The 20,807-nt window shown below is 45.8% G+C and overlaps 1 protein-coding gene across 5 annotated transcripts in view; it reads left to right on the forward strand.

The window, feature by feature from the left end:
- piwil2 (piwi-like RNA-mediated gene silencing 2) overlaps nucleotides 1-20,091 on the forward strand; it is a 27,886-nt gene extending 7,795 nt beyond the window's left edge. The window contains exons 5-23 of one of the 5 annotated variants that reach the window (XM_053674313.1): nucleotides 278-424; nucleotides 2,757-2,867; nucleotides 3,850-3,967; nucleotides 5,046-5,170; nucleotides 7,461-7,541; nucleotides 8,414-8,527; nucleotides 8,741-8,929; nucleotides 9,048-9,132; nucleotides 12,004-12,093; nucleotides 12,380-12,520; nucleotides 12,935-13,048; nucleotides 13,508-13,696; nucleotides 14,107-14,208; nucleotides 14,332-14,448; nucleotides 15,024-15,112; nucleotides 16,722-16,827; nucleotides 17,854-18,107; nucleotides 19,383-19,490; nucleotides 19,782-20,091. In XM_053674313.1, the coding sequence (XP_053530288.1) occupies nucleotides 278-424; nucleotides 2,757-2,867; nucleotides 3,850-3,967; nucleotides 5,046-5,170; nucleotides 7,461-7,541; nucleotides 8,414-8,527; nucleotides 8,741-8,929; nucleotides 9,048-9,132; nucleotides 12,004-12,093; nucleotides 12,380-12,520; nucleotides 12,935-13,048; nucleotides 13,508-13,696; nucleotides 14,107-14,208; nucleotides 14,332-14,448; nucleotides 15,024-15,112; nucleotides 16,722-16,827; nucleotides 17,854-18,107; nucleotides 19,383-19,490; nucleotides 19,782-19,938 (2,437 nt within the window). In that variant the 3' untranslated portion in view covers nucleotides 19,939-20,091. Of the gene's footprint in view, nucleotides 1-277; nucleotides 425-2,756; nucleotides 2,868-3,849; nucleotides 3,968-5,045; nucleotides 5,171-7,460; nucleotides 7,542-8,413; nucleotides 8,528-8,740; nucleotides 8,930-9,047; nucleotides 9,133-12,000; nucleotides 12,094-12,379; nucleotides 12,521-12,934; nucleotides 13,049-13,507; nucleotides 13,697-14,106; nucleotides 14,209-14,331; nucleotides 14,449-15,023; nucleotides 15,113-16,721; nucleotides 16,828-17,853; nucleotides 18,108-19,382; nucleotides 19,491-19,781 lie in introns of all 5 variants that reach the window. The other 4 variants (XM_053674312.1, XM_053674314.1, XM_053674315.1 and 1 more) reach the window with 4 other exon arrangements.
- The last annotated feature ends 716 nt before the right edge of the window (nucleotides 20,092-20,807 follow it).

Raw genomic sequence — 20,807 nt, forward strand, 5'->3', positions numbered from 1 at the left:
CCGTGTAGAACTGCAGCACGATATAACGTACTGTTTGTGTACTGTACATTTTTATTTTCTCCTTACTTTATCTTGCGTGTATTTTGTGCCTTGTTTTTATGTATTTATTTTTTTTATGTATGCTGCTGGAACACACTATTGATCCCTCTGGGGAAATTAAAGTCTTCTCTTACACCGAATGTACACCATGGCCGATCAGCTGACGTTGCAGTCTCGTGTACGTTTTGTTCGGTGTGAGATCACGTCGAGGACGTCTCGGATGAACTGTGCTTCTCAGTTTTGCAGGGAGAGGACTGAGCGGAGTCGGAAAAGCTGTCGGTTTTCCAGCGGGTCGAGGTTCCGGTGCTCCGCTGATCCCGAAAGAGATCCCCGTGACCCCAGCAGTCCGCCCTCCGAAAGCGGAGCCGAAGATGGAAGCGGGCGGGTGAGCACGGCACGGTCGCCACGGTGTCGCCGATAACCGCTTGGCGTTTTTATTCGGCAGAGAATTTTGCGGCCTCGTGTCATCCTAATCGCTCTGTGCTGGTCTTTGTGGCGTTAGTTGCCGTGGTTTCGCCGGTGTGATATCTGGCTAGAGAAGGTATATTAAACCAGCCACTGCATCACAAATCGGATACCTCCCAAATTTATTCCTAAAGCACGTTTAACGACAAACAGCAGTCGATCCGAAGTGCTGTAAAAACATTCAAATTCATCACGTCTCCCTGTAGCACCGTCTCGGGCGTCTTACGTTACAGACATGGCGGTTTATTGTTCTGGACACATCTGCAGTCCTCATGCCTTCCTGCAGCAGGTCTATGGCATGTTCATGCAGGTGAGCAGGAACCCTAGGCGTCTTTCTGGTGTTTTTCAGAGTCAGTAGAAAGGTCTCTTTAGTGTCCTAAGTTATTGTAACTGTGACCGCGATCGCCTAGCGGCTGTAAACTGATCCACAGGTGCATGTGCATTAATTCTTTATGGTTCTGAGATCTGTGAAGCTTATTTGGATTTGACAAAAATCTACGTTTTCTGAAAAAAGGGACGTTTGTTTTTTAAAAAATGTTTTGTTGCCGAGTTTAGTTAGACGGTGTATAGATATTTAGGCTCACGGTGGTGCCTCTGGCGAGTGCACGTGTCTCGGAAGTTAGCTCGCCTGGCCCGTAACGTAACCTCAACCATCGAGTGAAGTTTTAGGACGCGTTTTGAGCACGTTTTTAAGCAGAAGTAGATTCAGGGTTCGTACAAGGCGTTCGAATTTGGCTTTCTGAAATGTAACTACTGGAAAAGATTGAAAATGGTAGTAATTTTTTTTAAATTATTATTATTTAGCGGCGCTTACAAAGTGAATGAATTCTAAAAAGGCAATAAACACAACATTGCCCCCCCCCCCCCCCCCCCCCCCAAAAAAAAAACTTTAAAGTGTTTATTCTCGACAGGACACGAATAGGGCTGCAACAACTAATCGATAATAATCGATTGTGGTTGTGGACGAATCTCATCGTGGATTAGTCGTTCTGCGCGCCACGGGGGAGACGTAACGGACGTAACGCGCTCACTACGTTACTCCTGTTCCGAAATCACGGACCGGAGAGTAAATCCTAAAGTCGTGTCCCAAATGACGTGCTATACACTTACACTATGCACTATATACTCTACCGACTAGTGTGTGAAGTTCAGAACGGTAATATCGTCTCAAAAGGAAATCGAGTGTGTTTTTTTTTTTTTTGTTTGTTTGTTTTTTTCTCTTTCTAACCGGACGTAAAAGCCGCTTCCTATTCGACGGCGCATGGCGTCATACGCACGTAACGTGACGCCGCTAGCTTTAGCCTAATACCCAGAGTCACCGACACTGACTTTCTTCAGTTTACTCTTTATATCGATGTTACCTTTTATTAAAAAAAAAAAAAAAAAGTAATGCATAAATACTATTATATAATATAAACTTGTTTATTTGTATATTTTATATATAAATATTTATGCATTATTGTTTATGGATGCACAAAAAGCGCTGAATTAAACTACAGTGCTAAATGAATAATATATATTCAGGTGTGTGTATTGGGTTCTTTTCAGTCTCCTACAACTGGACAAACAGTTGTGTAAAGTTTTAGTCTGCAGTTTATATTTATATAACACTCTGTGGATTTTATTTTTAATAAACAAAAAAACGGTACTGAAAGTTTGCCCCGCCCCCACCCGATTCATCTGAAAAATAATCGGCCGACTAATCGATTATGAAAATAATCGTTCGTCGCAGCCCTAGACACGAATACGTCCTTCGGCTCCAAGGTTTCCTCCCCCAGTCCAAAGACGCGCGTCGCTCACTAGTGGAAAGGAATTGCAGGGAAGTCTGTTTGAATCGTCGAATAAGTTTGAATCGGGCCATAACACGGTACTTTTTTGTTCTTTGCGTCTTCCTTCCGTCGTTCATTTAAGCCTAACGTCCTGTAATGTTTTCCTGACATGAATGAGAGGATCCACAGGGAAAAGGGAGGATGCTGTTTTCTCTTCGTGTTGTTGTTGATTTGTATAAACCTTTTAAAAAAATAAATAAATAAATAAAGTCTTCAGTAAGCAGTTTTCTTTCTCGCACCACTGACGGCACTCGCCGTTCTTATATCTGTGTGTTTTTGCTTTAATAACCGTGATTTATTCAAATCATTCTCTCCCCCCAGGCGATGGAACGAAGCGGCGTGGTGAGTGACCGTTCTGTGCTACGACCACACCGTCATCGTAACCGAACGTGTGTTTTTCCTCTTGTCTCTCGTTCCCCGCAGCAAGCCGTTACAGAAAGTCGGAACGATGGGGCATCCGGTCTCCATCGCCTCCAACTACGTGCCCATCCGGTGCAGGAACGAAGCCGTGTTTCAGTATCACGTCGTGTTCACGTACGTCTAACGCAAACCTGTACGCACGTGATATTTGAACTGTAACGTAGGGGGATTTTTGTTGTTTTGTTGTTTGTTTTGTTTTTTCCTCTCGCTTCTTTTCTACCATCCCGACTCCCGTGCTTTTAATATAGTCCGACAATAAAAACTCGAGTACCAACTTCTGGAAACGGACAGGGATGTTTAGGCTCCAGCCATAGTGGATGTGACCTTTTTTTTTTTAATCTTCCGGCTGTATATAAGGTACGCAGGTGAGAGCGTGAACAGCGACACTCTCATCAACGCCGCCCTAAAGTTACGCCTCGGTTATGACTCCGTACGAATCGCTCCACCCCGGCGTGGATTATTTCCCCGTAGCAACACGGCACCTTTCCCGTTCTGTCGGTAAATCGTCGCGGGTATGTTACCGATACGATAAAACGTTACGCTGGTCCTGTATCGTAAACATAGGGTGGTCACGGGAGATTCGTCACGTCTGTTCGGGATCGTCCGCTCAAAACGTTTTGGGGGGACGTCACGTCGTCGGATATCAACTTTTCGTAAGGTTTCTCCGGTGCGGCTTCCACGAGATAACTTCACTTAACCTCGGTTAAGCTTCTCTCTACTCGTTTCCGTCCGTTTAATAACTACGTGACTGATTTACTTCATCGCGTTAACGTGAAGCTGTGAAGTGTGAAAGCCTCCGGAATGATTCGTGCAGCACTCCGCCCTAACCTTGCGTTATTCGCTGCGTCGTCGTAGCGATGTTATCCGTCACGTGATGAATGTGGGTCGTGGTCATCTCCCTCTCCTGTTCACACGTTCACGTCCGGAGATTAAGATCGTGTGCTTTTATTTTGTCGTCTGTGCTCTTAGTGAGAAAATGGGTCGCTGAATCCCTGATCGGCTTCACGTTAGGTTCGTGACTCTCACTGATGTCCGTTTTGTGTGTGTGTGTGTGTGTGTGTGTGTGTGTGTGTGTGTGTGTGTGTGTGTGTTTCAGGCCAAATGTGGAGTCCGTCAGCATGCGCTTCGGGATGATGAAAGATCATCGTTCAACTACAGGAGACATAATGGCCTTCGATGGTTCCATCCTTTATCTGCCAAAACGCCTAGAGGAGGTGCGCGTGTGTGTGTGTGTGTGTGTGTGTGTGTGTGTGTGTGAGAGAGAGAGAGAGAGATCTCGCTGCTAGGTTTATACAATATTTTAGTAAGTTTTCAGTCTCTTTTAAGGGTTTAATTTTTGTTACATATTCATGTTTATAGTTATAAGCATAAGTATTCGCCCCCCTTCCACCTTTCCACATTGTACAGTGTTCCATCCTGGAATCTCAGTGATCTTCATTGGGATTTGATCTACAGTATTATCACTTGGGCCCGTCACGATAACCACTTTTGTCGGACGATATATCGTCCCAGAAATGATTGCGACAAACGACATTATTGTCATTTTAAGACCGTTTTATGCCCCTGACGTAGGGCTAGCAACTAACGATCATTTCGGTAAGCGATTAATCTGCCGTGTCTTTCTTCGATTAACCGATCAGTTGGATTGAACGGACGATTTATATTTGTCTTGTTTTTTTTTTTTTTAATGTATTTTTATTTCCGTATTATTCGGCATCCTGCCCGATGTCGTCCTTCAAACACTGTGCAAATTGAAGGCTATGAGGGAGGTATTAATGTAACGATCAGTCGTTGCGGCCCTGCGCTGATGTGACGATGATGTAATGGCAGGATAATAAGAATATTCAGACGTTATAATACTATATCGTGAGCTCTTTAGAGGACGGAAGCCCGTTAACGTTATTTGTAAAGTGTTCGATTTGACACTTCGTCGTAGGTCCATCGACGTGGACCCCATGACGATGCTACCGCCACCGTGCTTCACTCATCACCCTGACACCGGGCGTCGTCAGGGTGATGAGCTGTGTAGTCTGATCACTTAAAGGCGCTGTATACCTCATTACCTCATAAATCACGACTACTCCGAGTGTTCTCTAAATGAAATGGGTGTTTATGTAGTTTGCGTGATTATCTGGTCATGATCTATACAGCTTAACAGGTTTAATCATCTAATCCGTCGAGGTTAGTACATGTTGGAGGAGATTCCTCTCACTGTCCACCCTGTTAACCCCTTCCCTCCCCCACCCGAAATGATTTTTTTTTTTTTTCCCTCTCTCCCCGTCCCTTAACCAGGTCGTTCATCTGAAAGCGGAGCGGAAAACCGACAATCGGGAAATCGATATTAAAATCCAGATGACGAAGATCCTGCCTCCGCACTCCGATCTGTGTATCCCGTTCTACAACGTGGTCCTGCGCAGGTGTGTGTCGTCCTGTAATGCCACTAATTGCACGGCACGCGTTAGTGCTTCCTGCGTCAGACGCGCAAATAAACTCCCGTGGATAAATGCGGGACAGATCGACGTTGGCGAGATAAAGGAGACGCCAAGCCTGCAGGGAGAGGGGATTTGATGGAGGAATCGGGAAAGATTAAGGGTTTAAAAAGCTTTTAAGCCTTTTTATTTATTTATTTATTTATTTATTTTAAACCACCACCTTTCAAAAACATCAGAATCATTTTGTTTATTATTGTTGTGTGTAAAAACGCGTAGTGGGAAGTAAAGCGGTAAATAAAAGGTAAAGGAAAATAAAAACAAAAATGTTGGCCTTCACCTGCGCTGAGGTGTGTGTGTGTGTGTGTGTGTGTGTGTGTGTGTGTGTGTGTGTGTGAGAGAGAGAGAGAGAGTGTGTGAGAATCACCCACAGTGAAGAAAGACGGTCTGTTAAGCGCGTGTTTAAATCTCTGTGGCCTTGAAGTGACTCGACACACAGAACCGCCGATGTTTATGTTTATTTTTTTGGTTGTTTTTTTCCCCACCGTTTTATTTTGCCTCGTCTTTGTAACCGAAAAAAGTAGGGTTTAAAAACATTTTTAAAAAAACACTTTAAAAGAAGGGTTTTTTTTTTTTTTTTTTTCTTTTTCTGCGACCTGTTTCAATAAAATATAATAGTGCTCACTCTGCGTTGCCGTGGTAACAGCAACGGGACGTTAAATCGCTGAAGAACATGAAGTGATGTTCGTGATTTCAGGAGCGTCAGTTCGAGATCGTTTCGGCTCGCTTCCAATCACTGCCGTGAGTGAGATCTGCACTTCATTCTCTCTCTCTCTCTCTCTCTCTCTCTCTCTCTCTCTCTCTCTCTCTCAATCTCTCTCTCTCTCTGCTTTCTCCCTCACTTACTCTCTCTCAATCTCTCTCTCTCTCTGCGCTGTCTCCCTCCCTCTCTCTCTCAATATCTCTCTCTGCTTTCTCCCTCACTTACTCTCTCTCAATCTCTCACTCTCTCTCTCTGCGCTGTCTCCCTCCCTCTCTCTCTCTCTCTCTCTCTCTCTCTCTCTCTCTCAATGTCTCTCTCTCTCTCTCTGCTTTCTCCCTCTCTCTCTCTCTCTCTCTGCTTTCTCCCTCTCTCTCTCTCTCTCTCTGCTTTCTCCCTCATTTACTCTCTTTCAATTTCTTCCCCCCTTACTTTCTCCCTCACTCTCGCCTTCTCTCTCTTTTCAATTCTCCCCTTTACTTTCTCTCTCTCACTTTACATTCTCCCTCTCTTTATTCCTCTCTCCCCCTCATTAAATCCTTTTTCTCTCTCTTCCTTCTCATCCTCTCTCCTTTCTCACTCTGTCCCTGTCTCCACTTTTTTCTTTTTCACTCCCTCTTTTCGCATTGTCCCCCTCTTTACCTTCTCTCTTCCTGTCTCTTTCTCGCTCTCCACATTCTCCCTCTCCTTTCCTTTCCTCTCTCTATTCGCTCTCTTCACTTCTATCTCCCCTCTCCCTCTTGTCACTTTTCACTGTTTCTCTCTCTCTCTCTCTCTCTCTCTCTCTCTCTCTCTCTCTCTCTCTCCCGTTTCTTCACATTCTCTCTCGCCCTCTCCCCCTACCTTCTATTCTCTCATCCCCTGTGCTCCATCCTTCTGTCTTTTTTGTGTCTTGTACTCCTCTAGTACTTGCTGTCTATTTCTCTTTTTTCTCTTTTGTCACTCCCCCCCCCCCCCCCATGTTCCTCTCTCAACTCTCACCTTCTGTTTACTTTTATTTCTTCTTTCATTATCTCTTTTATCTCATTAAAAAAAAACCCCATCTTCTTTTCCATCTTCACAATTTCCACTTTTGTTTTGTTTTTTTCGGCGTGTCTGATCACCATGCCGGGTCGGCGTGTCTGATCACCATGCCGGGTCGGCGTGTCTGATCACCATGCCGGGTCGGCGTGTCTGATCACCATGCCGGGTCGGCGTGTCTGATCACACAGGCCTTTTTCACCTGTATATTTTGTGTGTGTTTATTCCTAATAGAAAACACACTTCTGAGACACATCTCATCCATCCAAGATATTTTTAGGAACGCTCCATTTCCCTCTTCCCCATCTTGGAAAATCCTTTGGAAAATGCATTTAGACAGTCATTGAACTCCAAATAATCAGAAGCGCATCAACAGCAAGTGCACAGCAGCTAGCGGCCGATTTGATGACTATGATTAATACCACTGACCTTTACTTTATTTCCTCTTTCTCTCTCTCTCTCTCTCTCTCTCTCTCTCTCTCTCTGTGTTTCTTTTAGGGTGATGAAGATTTTGGGGCTGAATCTGATAGGCCGGAATCACTATGATCCCAGAAGTGCCGTTGTTCTCAGCAAGCACAGGTATTCATCCCTTCCTGAGAAATTCCCAAGAAAAGAAAAGTGCAGGAAACTGAACGAGATGATTAAAAGTCTCCAGCAGACGCAACGTTACCGGATGGACGTTTGTTTGCTCGGATGGACGGACGGACGGATGCATGCTTGTTTCGATGGATGGATGCATGCTTGGTTAGACAGATGGATGGATGTTCGCTTGGATGAAAGGATGTTTGTACGCTTGGTTGGTTGCATAGATTGGATGTTTGCTCGGACGGATGGATGGATTGATAGTGGCTTGATCGATACCTGTTGGATGGGTGTTTGCGTGCTTGGTTAGATGGATAGACAGATGGACGGATGGAAAGATGTTTGTATGCTTGTTCAGATGGATTGGAAGGATGTTTATGCTTCGATGGATGGGTCTTTGGTTAGATGGCTGGTTGGAGGTAGGAATGTTTGTATACTTGGATGGATGGGTGCATGCTTGTTTTGATGGATGGATGGATGAGTGCTTGCTTGGCTAGACGGATGGATGGTTGTATGGATGGATTGGAAGGATGTTTATAATCCTTCCAATCCATCCATACAACCATCCATCCGTCTAGCCAAGCAAGCATTCATCCATCCATCCATCCAGCATGCTTTGATGACTGGATCCTTGGTTAGATGGATGGATGAACGAATGTAGAGATGTTTTGATGGATGGAAGGCTTTTGCTTGGATGGATGGATGGATAGATGTGTGTATACTTGGACTGGTGGATGGATGAGTGTATAGATCGCTGAACGCATAAAGAATGGATGGATGTATAGATGTATTTCAGGATGACAAGAACAGCTAGAATGGATGCAGAAGCATCTGTATTATGTATTTGTGTGTGTGTGTGTGTGTGTCAGGCTGCAGGTGTGGCCAGGTTACTCCACCGCTATAAAACACACGGATGGAGGTTTGTACCTGGCCGTGGACATTTCACACAAAGTGCTGAGAAACGATTCAGTCCTGGACGTCATGTAAGTACAGAACACGCTTTAGTGCGGAATTATTCGCTTCATTTGTATGGATTCAGGTGGGTTTAAAAAAAAAAAATTTTTTTAAACCAAACCTGTGGACATTTTAAGATGAGTAACACTCGTGGTAATTATCTATGATGGTATTTAGTTGGATAACATATTAATGTGGGGGTGTGTGTGTGTGTGTGCGCGCGCGTGTGGGCTCTCGTGTAGGAACGAGATCTACCAGCAGAGTCGAGAAAGCTTCAAAGACGAGTGCACCAAAGAGTTAATCGGCTCCATAGTCATCACTCGCTACAACAACCGAACCTACCGCATCGACGACATCGAGTGGGACAAGTCACCCAAACACTCCTTCACCATGGCGGACGGCTCGGAGACCACGTTCGTCGACTACTACAGGTTTATTTAGCGTTTCGAGACGTGGCCGTTCCTTTACGGATTCTCTATATCGTGTACGTTTTGTTTGATTGATTTATTTTAACCATGTCGTTTCTTTTCTTCTTGAATCCGCCGACAGAAAAAACTACGGCATCACCGTGAAAGAACTGGATCAGCCCTTGTTGGTCCATCGGCCGAAGGAAAGGTCCAAACCCGGGGGAAAGGTGAGGCACGTCATCCTTTCACGGAGTACGAGCTGACATCAGAGTCCGTAAAGAAATCGGTCACGCCGGTAGAGCAAGAGTCCGTCGCCGATCACGGAACGGCTCCTCCCACTTTCTAAAACGGCGAATAGCGTTCAGCCGTACTCGACGGTTAGTACCACGGGGGACAAACGTCCGTCACAAAGCCGTGAGCTGGCACGAGTAAATGAATTCAAGCCGGTTCCTTCGAGTTCGGTTTTGACGTTAAGGCAGGTTTAAAGATGGCCGACGTCGCGCCCGTCCGTAAGGGGAAACGAGCTCCAGAGCAGAGTCGTGAAGCCGTTCGGGGAAAACTCTCTCAAGACCGTCGTTCAGGACTCGATCGTGCGACTCGGCTTCAGAGACGGGCCGGAGAGCGCGATCGCTGAGGGTTTTAGAAGAGTATCGAAGTGTTTCACGGGACGTCACGGAGGTCACGAGGCGAAGGCGCGATCACACACAAGCCGAGCGGCTGAATTTTTAACAATCTGGTGTTTATGGAGGCTTAGAGCTACTTATCCCAACATGCCGGGGATTAACGGAGATCCAGACGGCTACACACAAAGACATAAAGTAGAGGAAGATAAGCAGGCTCGGAGCTTTGTGAGATTTATGAGCTTCACTATTGCGCTGATATTACGGGGGGCGAGGGAGGGAGAGAGAGAGCGAGAGAGAGATGAGTCTGGAACAGAAAGAGACAGAGGTGCAATGTTTTACGGCTTTTAAATCCCAATGAGGAAATCGATATCGGAAAGAACGATTAAAGGGAGGGAAAAAAAAGAGCCCTCGACGCTAATTCTGAGTCTAGCTTTCTCTGATTCGATTCGCCGAGCCGCTTCCTGATCTGGACGTAATTCTCCATCTCCAATCTCGTCACCTGCTCTCTCTCCTCGCGCCGTCCTGCCTCGACTATCCGTTACAGAAGATGATATCACGGCTGACGGCGACATCGGCGTGTCCCGGATTCATTTGCATTCCGCACGATTGCGCTCGAGGGCGTGCTCGGGGAAACGCGTTCGATGGCGCACACGAGAGTAACGACGTTTTATAGACTACGCAGTCGACTCGTTACCGATTTTAAAAAGGCAATAAAGTATTTATACAATAAACGTCCGGGTTCGTTCCTCGTGGCACAGTACAGCGCTGAAAAAGATCAAGACGTCTCGCGTTTCAGCTGTGGCTTTTAACGAGTAATTATTTATCAATATTCATTTGCAGGAGTAAGGAATAAAACCCAACAAGCACGTGCTTTTACAGGAAAATAATCAGCAACGAACTGCTTCCCGGACGTTCCTCTTACAGTCTGAAGTTGATTAGTTTCCTATCACAGTATATCCTGAAGTGTTTTATTCCTCTTACACCACAGCAGTTTTCGGCTCTAACCATTTATATTTATCGTGCCTTTAGGTCATCTGGCTCCTCCATAACTCTATACAAACGATACCGTATCAGAACAAGCGCATTTTAATATTTAAACTCCACTACTGTCCGAGCTGCAGTTCTAGAGAACGAATCGACGCCCCACCTACGTGACCAATCAGAATCGAGAGTTCGACGGGACAAGCAAGAACGCCTTTAAAAAAAAAAAAATTTATAAGCACTAAATTGTCCTATTTTCAGTCATTCGTTCTGGACCGTTTTAAAAACAAAAAACAAAACAAAGCAGTGGAATTTCAATCTGGGGAACTTTTAATCACACACCGCCCCCTAATGTGTGTTTGAGGTATTGCAGTCTACTGTTAGACTTGGATTGAACTAAGCGCTGCTTTAGTGGGGATTTGATTCCTCGAAGGTTTACTTGCCTGAGCGTTAAGGTCTTTATCAGGACTGTATGTCAACAACGACTCTGCAATAAAAGGACAATCGTATAATGCCGAATAAACAAACGCGTTCAAATGACACGAAAGGTAACAAAATGTTAGAAAGGCAGTGAGATGATGAAAGTTAATAACAGGACAATCCTGTATTGTATTAAAAGTTATTACTGCAGCAAAATGAATAAAGTGCGTGCCGGTAGATCGGAAGAAATAATAAAATAATAACAGGACAAATATGATGTAATGGGGTTGAAGTAAATTTGAAAAATGCACAGTCACAAGAGGGCTGTTAAAAGGACAGACATGTCATGTAATGGGATTTTTTTATTTTTTTTTTAAAAAGAACAAAAGTATTAAGGGATTTAATAAATAAATGCTCAACATCGTGGTCTCGATTTAATCTACATCCGGATTTCTCTAAAGTTGCTTTGTAAATCGTCGGCTTAAACCGTCCTGAGCCTGTGTAAGACGCACGCGAGATGGCGAGTGCTTTATCGCTCGAGCGTGTGCTCGTTAGAATATTAAACCCCGCCCACCCAGCGTCAAGTCCAGACGCTGCTTTAGCGATTTTTCTCACTGCGTTATTTATATTAAAGTCCCACGTGAAGTGCTTTTGAAACGCACGCCGTTGTCCGTTGCGTCGACGTAATGTCCACCGAAACAGGAAGTCGGGGCGGGACGTATCGAGCGGCTCCTCCTCCTTTTTGTAAATGGGCACTCGCTCAACAGCGGTAACTTCGGCGAGGCGATTTTTAGATCACGTCGGGACAGGAAATCCGCCGAGAAGCTGAACACTCGCTTATAGAGAGCCTTAAGGCTGATGTGTTCGTATTGAAAGCCACAAAACAAAACAATGTTGATTTCAGGTAGTACTGATAGAAAGCGGGGAACTCTGAGGGAACCCACAGGGACACGGGGAGAACACCTGAAACTCCACACAGAGAGTAACCCGTGACCGAACCCGGGGAGACTCTGGAGCTGTGACGCAGCGATGCTACCTGCGTTCTGATGCTTTTCGTGCTGTATCTTGCAGCAGGTAATAACGGGGGAGATCCTGATCCTGCCCGAGCTCTCCTTCATGACTGGCATCCCAGAGAAAATGAAGAAAGACTTCAGGGCGATGAAGGTGAGACGAAGAGATCAGCGTGAGAGCGTTTAAAAAAACGTTTTGTTGACAGAATTTCTGATTTCGTTTCGTCCGATCGACCACTGTCGTCGTCATGGTAACGTTCCAGCACGCTTACGCCGTCCCTGTACGATAAAGTAACACGCCTGCCAGTCAGTTACTGATGTGTGTGTGTGTGTGTGTGTGTGTAAATATTTTGTTGTTCTTACTGCGGGGGGTGTGTGTGCGCGCGCGTGTGGGGGTTTTTTTTGTTTGTTTTGTTGTGTTTTTTTTTTCTCTCAATCAGGATCTGACGATGCACATTAATGTGAGCGTGGAGCAGCACACACACTCGCTAAAGCAGCTGCTGCACAACATCAGCACCAGTCAGGAGGCAGTGAAAGAACTGTCACGCTGGGGCCTCGAGATCAGCTCCGATATACTGGTGGTGAGGGGACACGCACACGCACACACGCACGCTTAACATGCTCAAGATCAGCTCCGATATACTGGTGGTGAGGGCGCACGCACACACACACACACACACACACACACACACACGCTTAACATGCTCAAGATCAGCTCCGATATACCGGTGGTGAGGACACACACACACTTAATTTACTTGAGATACGTCTTGCTCTCTCTTGCTGTCTTGCACTCTCTCTCTCTTTTGCTCTCTCTTCTTCTCCCTCTCTCTCTCTCTCTCTCTTGCTCGCTCTCTCGCTCTTTCACTCTTTCTGTTTGTCTCTTCTTTTGTTTCTCTCTCACACTTTCTATCTCGCTTTGTCATGCGCGCGCGCGCTCTCTCTCTCTCTCTCTCTCTCTCTCTCTCTCTCTCTCTCTCTCTCTCTCTCCACAGACTCAGGGAAGAACTTTGCCCATGGAGACCATTTGTCTGCAGTCTGCCACTTTCGTCACGTCTCCGACGGTTGATTGGTCGAGAGAGGTGGTCAGAGACTCGTCCATCAGCTGTGTGAGTGAGCCCTGATCCTCAATCTTTTAGAAGCACTTACCTTTTTTATTTTATTTTTTTTTCTTTCGTTCCCATGCCTTTTGTTGGGGTGTTGATGGAAGGTGAAGTGGAAATCCTCGGGCACACGCACTCTCTCTCTCTCTCGCTCTACGTTTTCGTGCTCTTTCTCAAGACCTGACTGAAAGCACGAGATTGATTGATTGATTGATTTATTTATTTATTTTTAGATATGCTGTTGTTTTCACATCACAACTTCAAATATATATTGTTTACATTTTGTTGAACGTTTTTTTATTATTATTATTATTAGTGTTACTGTTCCCTTCCTCCACGATCAATATGTTGTACCGTACTTTTTAATTCCTGTCCTCTGTAGCGTTCATATTCCCTTCGTTTTTGTGCCAAACTGCTTTATACATGAACAGGATTCATTTCTCTTGTTATACCCCCTCTGCTCAGATCCCTCTGGACCGCTGGGTGGTTTTTTACCCTCGTAGGGCTGCGGATCAGGCAGAGGAGCTGGTGTCCACGTTCGGGAAGGTGGCCGGGCCGATGGGGCTCAGGCTGGCCCGTCCGGTCTGCGTCGAGCTCCGTGACGATCGCACCGAGACCTACGTAAAGACCATCCAGTCCCAGCTGAGCAGCGAGGTGCAGAACATTTCATCCTTTACCGCTTCTCACACCAACCTGCGACGTGTCTTCAGACGTGTCCTACCACGCAGACGTCCCTACGGACGCGTCATCCGGTTCATAAACATACACACCCGTACCGTCCATGGCTCTGACTGAGATACACGTCTAACCGTTCGAGGGGGAGGGGGTGCCGTTATAGAACCAGCGTGCTGTGAAGTTTTATTTCTCTTATACCTCAGCAATTAACCATTTTTTTTTTTGTTTTATTAAAGAACGGCATGTCATACTTTTATTTATTTATTCCCCGCTCAACCCGTTTATAGTCCCATTTAAGGTCGCGTGTATTATAACAGCTATCAACAGTTGCTATAAAGCGAGCCTGTCTTAACTGATCTGTACCGTATGATGTCTTGTCGTATTTTCAGCCCAACGTGCAGCTGGTGGTTTGCATCGTGACCGGAAACAGAGACGACCTGTACAGCGCTATTAAAAAGCTCTGCTGCGTTCAGAGTCCGTGTCCCTCGCAGGTTAGCACGTCCTCTGTGGACATGCGCGATGCGCGAAGCGCGCACGCCGCGTGTCACGTCGCGCCCCGCCCCGGCGTCCGTCACGTCACACGATCGCACTTACGCTCTGCTTCCTCTTCACAGGTGATCAACGTCCGCACGATCTCGCAGCCGCAGAAACTCCGCAGCGTCGCGCAGAAGATCCTGCTGCAGATGAACTGCAAACTGGGAGGAGAGCTTTGGACGGTCCACGTTCCTCTGGTGAAAACGCTTACGCTTGGCGTATCCGCCGAAGAAAGAGGGCGGTCCTTCGTGGGCGCGTTACGGTTATAAGGTCACGATAAACCACGTACAGTGAACCCATCCTTTCTAGACATCTCTACTCCTCTCGAGCTCGTAGTCTGTTATTCCGGGAGATCATTTTTCGCTTCTTTCTAGAAATAAACGCGTAAAACGAGCCAAACTATCCGCCGAACGAAGGAAGACCACTTCAAGCTGGAAACGAGTGCAAACGGATGGAAGTATATTCGGGTTTATCGTGATCTTATGATCGGAAATACGAGATAGGCTTGAGAATGTTCAAGGGATTTCCACTCGCTAAGATTTGTCGAGAGCTTAACGTAGGGACAGAGCGGCTGAGGCTCCGTGTAGTAACGTTTTCGCTTTTTTTATTATTATTTATTTATTTTTTTAAGAATTTGAGTAGAAGAGTTAAAGAATATGTTCGAATGACTGACGTCCTGGAATGTCATTACGAGTCACCCGTACGAACCCCGTGTGCAGTTAAACGTAAACGGACCGTATTAACCTGATTGACACGTTTTACCTTTGCACAGAAACACTTGATGGTGATCGGTGTGGACGTCCATCACGACACCAGCAAGAAAACCCAGTCCGTGATGGGATTTGTGGCGAGTCTGAACAGGTAACACGTGCGTCGGGTCTCAGTGCTGGAAAAACACCAGACGATCCGCATATCACGTATCGTCACGTTACTCCACCTCCGTATTTAAATCATGACGATCTCGATCTCCACACCCAACGTGTGCGGTCCTTCCCAAAACCGGGGCCGTGATATCGGAAGCGCACAATCGTATAGAATGTCTTCCCCCACCCCCCCACCCCCCCACCCCCCTTTACTGGAACTCGAACCCCGGTCCGGAATGACGATGCCGCCGTGCACGTGGCCGCACTCTTCAGCCAAAAGTATTTGGACACCCGATCTTCACACCCATATGTTCTTCTTGACCAATCTTTTAGCGCGAAGTTGTACCGAGCGTGTCTGTGTGCTGTGGCGTTACGCTTTCCCGTCACTGGAACTAAGAAGCCCGTGAAGATCTCCACGAAGACATGGTGGAAGGTTGGAAGAGCTCGGGTGTCCTGCACAGAGCCCTGACCTCAACGCCTTTGAGATGAACTGGAACTGGAGCCTCCTCGACATCCCGACATCAGCGCCTGCCTGATCTCGACCTCAGTAACGCTCGTGTAGCGGAATGAGCACTCATCCCCACAGCCACGCCCTAAAATCTAGTGGAACAGGAAAGGGGGAATAAATCCTGACTCAAATGTTGGACATGAGGGTGTGATGGTCAGGTGTCTACATACTTTTGGCTATATAGTGTAGGTTTGTTGTTGTTGTTTTTTTTTCTTTTGACGTCAGATAATGTCTAAAACTGCTCCTTAGTCACAATACGACCGTTAAACATTAGATCAGATTGAACTTTGTCATCGTGCAGAGTACAACCGCTGAAAAGTCCAACGCCGACCGCTTCCGATCAGTGACCCAGAGCCTTAATCATCGAGCCAGAACTACCCCGTGAGATCTCCTGATTTAACCAGTTAATACACGTATGTATGATTTTAGTGATTTTTGTTTTCTGTTCTATCGTGACCCCGATCAGGTCGTCCGGTGAGTACTCGAAGAAGTACTGCGGTAGTTTAGGACGGAAGGAAGAAAGGATGCTCATCACACCAGAGACTAGCTACAGGGTTCGAGACATTGGGTCAGAAACGGAAAAGCGTTTTCCAAGACTTGAATATGTTTTTCACGTTATTTACCCTCTCTGGTCTGATTAGTGAGCTGACGAGATGTCGGTCGATCATAAAGACGAACGGACCGAGACGTACGTGTTTATTCTCCCCTTATAAGACTCAAAATGGCTGTCCTCATCATACTGTTAATCCAAAGTGCCGCTATGAACCACAAATTGTCTTCTTTTACTGTACAGGTACAGCTGGAAACTAAACCTTTTTTTACGGTTAAGAATTAGATCACTCTCGTCGCCGTTCCGGCCCTCATCTTAGTTCCTGATGTTTGTAAGAATTACAAAACGGGTAGCTGGACCCTTAACCGGACCCCGATCGATCGAGATAACATCGACACAGCGAGGCTAAACACATGATCGCTAGCGCTTCTGCATCCACAGTGATCGAATTAGCGCAATGCGCTCAAACTGTCCAGCTTTGACGTCCGGTAAGGACGCGAACCGCACATGAACTCCAAAGTCTTCCACCCCCGTGTCTGTGCCTTTCAGCCTGATGACCAAGTGGTATTCCAGAGTCACATTCCAGATGCCCAACGAGGAGATCATTAACGGCTTCCGAGTGTGCCTCCTGGCCGCCCTGCAGAAATATTACGAGGTAAAAGATTCACACACCGCGGCGTGCGTACGTGCCGTTCACCGTCGCCCGGCCCCGCCGAGCGGTTTTCACGGGCGCCTTTTTATTTTCCGCTACGTGCGCCTTTTTATTTTCCGCTGCGTCAGAGCAACGAGGCGTGCTTAACGCACAAAGGTCTCGAACGTGAACCCGGTGAACTCGTGCGATCAGAATAACACCGATTTCGTTCATCCGTAAGGCTGGATGAGAGGACGGAGCGAGCTGCTAGGGATAACTCGGTCCGTGGACGCTCTACAACGTAAAACGTAACTGTAAACGGATTCAAAAACGGTGACGTGGGTCGAAGTAAACCGTAAATCGCGGCAAGTTGCTGTGGTTTAAGAGGAGTAAAAACCGATTTCGCACATTTAATCACACGCCTTCAGATCAAAAGCTTCTTAACATTGAGAAACATTTCAGTCGGGTGTCCACAAACTTTTGACCGTTAGAATATTATATAAGAATTATATATTAAAAATTAAATATTATATAAGAATGATATATATATATATAATTTTATTTATTTATTTTATGTATGTATGTATACATATGTATGTATGTATGTATGTAGAGAGAGAAATGTCCTGAAGTTTTGCGTGAATTTTGTGCTACTGCAATTTGACGGTGTAAAAATGTAGCTATGAATTCTGGAATATCGAACACTAAACCATTTACTGTCATTTATAATTCAAATGTAGTTTGTAAAAGCACTTGAGAGGCCTGGACTGATTTTAAGCTTAGTATTGGTATTATGGACCTCACCTTCACCTTACCACTAGGGGGCACTAAAGTGCCATTTCAGAGGCAGGACGTGCATGGTGTCAAAAATTCTCTGCTCCATTAACGCAACGAAAGATTGAACGTTTTTTGTTTGTTTGTTTTTTTTTCCCTAAGCAGTCAGAATTTAGAAGGGTGTCTCTTTTTAAAATCCAGGAAATCTATTAATAAAGTTCTAGAAGCTTCAGTGAACAAGGTCATAAATATTTCCCTGATGTGAATCTCCTCCAGGTGAACCACAGCTTCCCAGAGAAGATCGTAATCTACCGTGACGGAGTTTCAGACGGTCAGCTCAAGACGGTGGAGCTTTACGAGATCCCGCAGATCCTCAAATGCTTCGAGACGTTCCCCAACTACGAGCCGAAGCTGGTCTTCATCGTCGTGCAGAAGAGGATCAACACGACCCTGTACGCATTCGGAGGCAATCGATTCGGAACACCTCCACCGGGAACCGTGCTCGATCACACCGTCACAAACGGAGAGTGGTAGGTTCCGGGCAAATCCAGCGCTGGAGTCATTACTGTTCGCCTAACTATACGGCGGAGGGTTAGGGGTCCGTTAAGTGTTCACAGAAGAGAGGGGTCTTTATAGTCTTTTTTTTATTATTTATTTTTTAATTAGTAAATCATCAGTACACTGTGGACACGTCCCAAACCACATCCTGTTCACTATACAGACCACGTAAACGCCAATATCAATCAACTGTGGACGTGTCCCAAATCATACATCCTGTTCCGAATATAGGCCACGTAAGCACCGTCCTCAGTCCTCGTCCCAAGCCACACATCCTGTTCACCGCCATATGTTACATAAACACCATCCCAAGTGTCTCCACATCCGTAGTGAACTGGGGACACGTCCCAAACCGCACACCTTGTTCACTATCTTGGCTGCATAATCCTCACCATCGATCATGGTCTTCCGATCCCCTAGTCCTATCTCTGAGTCGAGTCCATGCAGAGTCCTCGGCTCCCCAACAGAGCGTTCATATCCAGGACGGACGGAGGGTAATCATCTCCGAGCAGGTTATCCAGGTTCAGGGTGAAATGACCGGGTCAACAAACGGGGCAGACCGGGACATGCTCCGTCTCTAACAAGTGAAACATTCATATTGTCCAGCACCGCATGACATTTCTACCCGACAGGGTGTAGCGCAAAACCTAGCGGACGCTAATCATAAACACCCGCTGGAACAGACGAGCCACAAACCGCCGACTCTAGCGGTAGCAGCAGTTCTACGATACGTACAGTGACGAATCAAACCGTATAAACATGGATATTTCTACAAAATTGAGGGCGAGTGTCTAGACGGAGAAGGGAAACGCCTCACGCTGACTGAACCACCGAGGTTTGCTAAATATCCAGTCCGCGCACTCTTTCGCAGCGATGTTCGTCGGTAAATTAGACATTTTAGTTGTACTCGCGTCCGACGCACGTGACCCGAAGAGGCTTCGGCTGAACGTGTCTCGGCTCGAATCGTCACGGCATCTGCGGTAATTTTGCACGATCGCGAGCTCCTGCGATTATCGCGTAGTCTCCTCGATTTTACGTTCATCTCTGTGATGGTGAAATACTGGCGGGGCTGATTATCGCCATACCGATTAAAATCTAGTTTCACAGCAAAGGAAAAAAAAAACTCGTCCCTGCGTGTGGCCGATGTGGTTAAAGAATCTGTAAACAATGCTGAATTTGTCGTCTTTTTATTTATTTATTTATTTATTTATTTATTTATTTATTTATTTATTTATTTTCTCCATCAGGGTGGATTTCTTCCTCATGGCTCACTCGATTCGTCAAGGCTGTGGCTTCCCTACGCACTACATATCCATATACAACACGGCAAACCTCACACCAGACCACCTCCAGAGGTATCTCTTGATCACTCGCGTACACACGCACACATTCATGCAGAAAATGTGTTAATAAAGATAAAAATGCTGCAGAGTACACGTTATGTAACTCGGCTACGAGTATAACGTTTAGATTTTTCTTAACACTATGAAATTTTAAGATTTAAAGGAGCAGTAATGTTTAAAACCCTCAGAGCAGCTGTTCCAGCTGCAGGCGGGGCTTATTTCAGGGTCAGATCCATTACGTGGCGATCTTGTATACGCAGAATTATGCTAGTTATTATATAGTTTTGACGTTTCTCCCATCAGGTTGACCTTTAAGATGTGCCACTTGTACTGGAATTGGCCCGGGACGATCCGTGTGCCGGCCCCGTGCAAGTACGCGCACAAACTGGCCTACCTGTCGGCACAGTTCCTCCACTCCGAACCCGCCATCCAGCTCTGCGACAAACTCTACTTCCTGTGAGGATTTTCATTACTTGTGTTGTTGTTGTTGGTTTTTTTTTGCTCAGCTTTTAGTTTTAAAGCTCTAAACAAGTTGTGTTCATATTAACAGTCTTCTTTTCAAATATGTTTGCGTTCATGTTATGCAGGTTTGAAATAAAACCCCGAGTTTGCACCCTTGTCTGTCTTGATGCTTTGTAAAATATCCCGCGTAGCGTGGACGAGCGGCTCGGTACACACAGACACGATCGACTCGGGTTAATTAATAAACAGTTCACAGAAAGATGGAAAATTACGTTTTAGGGAGTCATCAACCAGCGGTGTTTTCTCACCCGGAGGACACTGTGGGAAAGGTGAAGATCCGACGGTCTGATTTATACCACGTAGTGTTCATGCTCTAAAACGTCCGATGAAACTCATTAACGCTGTTTACAAGGAGAAAAACGAGCGAGTGGTTTAATTAACGATATGAGATTATGTGGAATGTTTTTATACTCTAAACAGGTTTAAACGGAGGAATAGTGAGAGAGGAACAGTGTTGGTGGAGCCACTGACCATCAGAGGGCCTCAGTGAGCCCCAGACCAGTCGTCAGAGCACGTTAAATAATTTACGTATATAATTTTTTTTTTTTTTTTTTTTTACGTTTACATTTTACACATCATTTATGAAAGAATAACATGGCCTGAATCGTTCTAGTGCAGTCCTTACTACAGCCGTGACTGTCGAAGGACACACACAGCCGGACTGTGGGGACCTGCATTGTGTTGGTTTATGTGGTTACTTGTTAAATTATTCAGATAAACACCTGAAACATTTATACACTGCAACAGGCCTGGTTTTGGGTTGCCACATTTTGAGGAATCACCCTGTCATACTGGAAATGGTGTCCG

This window comes from Ictalurus punctatus, chromosome 22 (assembly GCF_001660625.3).
Source record: "Ictalurus punctatus breed USDA103 chromosome 22, Coco_2.0, whole genome shotgun sequence".
Taxonomy (NCBI): Eukaryota; Metazoa; Chordata; class Actinopteri; order Siluriformes; family Ictaluridae; genus Ictalurus; species Ictalurus punctatus.